Below are 2,416 nucleotides of genomic sequence, written 5' to 3' on the forward strand. Positions count from 1 at the left end.
TTAGTAAACAAGAAGATTGGAAGTTAAACATATTACCCAATTCATGAAATTCATCCTCCAAGGCCTCCATCTCGTCCTTTGACTTGCGAAAAGAAATTGGGACATGGGCTTGCAGCCAGTTTTGAGCACAAATAAGATTTTGAACCATGAGAGGGGAGAGTGAACTTCGAAATGGATCAAGTATGCGCCCTCCGGTACTAAAAGACGATTCAGAAGCAATCGTAGAAACAGGTACAGCCAGCACATCCCTAGCCATTTTGGACAGCACTGGGTACCTATTTGAATTGGCTTTCCACCACCTCAAAATCTCAAATTTTCCATCCCTTCTACTCTCACAATTTTCAGCCAAATATTTTTCCATCTCATTGCTACACCCTATAGACTTCTCAACCTCTAAAAACCGCTCATATCGTGAATTAACCATTGCATACGGATCACTACAACCAACTGTATCACCTTCCATGTGTGTCCTCTCATTCTCACTTGGTAGCACCACATTTGGTGAATCAACCCTAGAGTAATCATCATACAACCTAGCCATAAAATTCCCCACCAAGTCAACCATCTCATTAGCCACTTCATTCCCATATATTTCAAAAAAAGAAAACTTCAAAAACCTCATTTTCTTCCTTGGATCAAGCACCACAGCCACATACAAAAGCTTATTAATTTTATCCCCTTTCCCCCAACACTTTTCAAACTTAGCTTCCATTTTAGTTGCCATGTTTTTCAAGAGATGATTTTGAGATTTAATTAAATGAGCAATATTTTCTTGAATCACAAACATCTCATCAAAGAAGGTATTTGAAGTCACATACAAAGAACCGGAGAACTTTTTAGTTGCATTGTAAAAAAGTTTCAAGAAACCCACAAATGTCCTACAATTTTGAAAATCAACCCCACAAGGAGATCACAAACCACCACTATTTTCCTTGTTCAAAAAGTATGAAGAATAGCTATCATCCTCAAAGTCCATTCTTAGGAACACTTTCTCAAATTTTTCGTCAGTATTTAACATGAGATAGGTAGAGTTCCACCTAGTTGGTACATCAAGACTTAGTAAACATTTGGATTCAATACCTAATCTCTCCATAATACTCCTAAAAGTCTGATTTCTATTTGGTGAGGACTTCACATACCTCACAGCTTCACGCACCCTAGCAATGGACGCATCAATTTCTTTCATATCATCTCCCACAATCAAATTTAAGATATGTGCACAACACCTCATGTGTAAGAACTCATGTTCTAAAATAGTCCCCTTCCAATCTTTAGTGACTGTTTGTAAAAATTTAATGGTAGCACCATTAGAGGAAGCATTATCCACTGTCAATGTGAATATGCCATCAACACCCCACTCACGGAGACACATCTCAATCTTTCTACCTATAGTCTCCCCCCTATGGTCTTCCACTAGACAAAAATTCAAAATTCTCTTATGCAAGTTCCAATCATCATCAATAAAATGACCTGTGAGGGACATATAATTCAGATTTTGAATACTAGTCCATGTGTCCGTAGTAAGGCACACCCTACGACCTTTCAAGGCTTCCCTTAGTTTCTCTCTCTCAACACCATAAATGCTAATCACATCTCTAGCCACAGTTTGACGAGATGGGATATCCCTAATTTGCAACTTAGGTTGTAAGGTTGTTGAATATTTTTGAAACCCATACCCTTCAACAAACCTAAAAGGCAACTCGTCTATTATAATCATTTCTGCGAGTGCCTTCCTAGAAGCCTCAACAGTAAAGGCTGTTGGTACAAGCTTAAACCCTTCCTCCCCATTCATTTTGGGTTCAAATGCTAAGGTTTGTTGCCCTTTAAGTGAAGCTCTATTAGGGTTCTTAACACAATTTGGTGTATGATTCAATAAATTAGTAGTACCATGACCCTTACTATTAGCACGGTAAGTTTTTTGGCAATAATGGCAGACAGCCTTAAATTGACCCTCACTGATTTTTATTTTTTCAAAATGATCCCAAGCAGTAGACTTCTTCCTATTATTACCACAATCAACAGCTATCTCACTCACTTTGGTTTTATCACTAGGTCTAGGTGGAAGTGCCTCAGCATTTATTGGAGTGGGAACAGGTTCAGCTTGGACAGCAGGTCCAGCTTGGGCAGCGGGTGTTGTTTGGGAAGGGGGGGCATTAGTAGAGGGTTCCATGACCTAAAGACATCAAATTTAAGTATAAACAAACAACCATAAAAAACCTAATACTAAGAAATATCATTGTAGTTGACCTCTTAAAGGGCAAAATCACATACATTGGAGCTTTGTAAAATAAGAAATATATGCATAAGAATTTACTTCACTAGTACTGATTTCATTTAACACTCAGTGTTCTGTATCAAGGTAAATTACATGGCACTTCATGATTTCATTTAAATTGCAAGTATGCATTGTTTAAGA

The 2,416-nt window shown here is 38.0% G+C and overlaps 1 protein-coding gene across 1 annotated transcript; it reads right to left on the reverse strand.

Moving 5' to 3' along the window:
- Positions 1–910: 910 nt before the first annotated feature.
- LOC115964521 (zinc finger BED domain-containing protein RICESLEEPER 2-like) lies at positions 911–2,170 on the reverse strand. The gene has a single exon (XM_031083817.1). The coding sequence runs from the start codon at positions 2,168–2,170 to the stop codon at positions 911–913; it is 1,260 nt and encodes a 419-aa protein (XP_030939677.1).
- Positions 2,171–2,416: the final 246 nt, after the last annotated feature.

The sequence above is a fragment of the Quercus lobata genome, chromosome 10 (assembly GCF_001633185.2).
Source record: "Quercus lobata isolate SW786 chromosome 10, ValleyOak3.0 Primary Assembly, whole genome shotgun sequence".
NCBI classification, from domain to species: domain Eukaryota; kingdom Viridiplantae; phylum Streptophyta; class Magnoliopsida; order Fagales; family Fagaceae; genus Quercus; species Quercus lobata.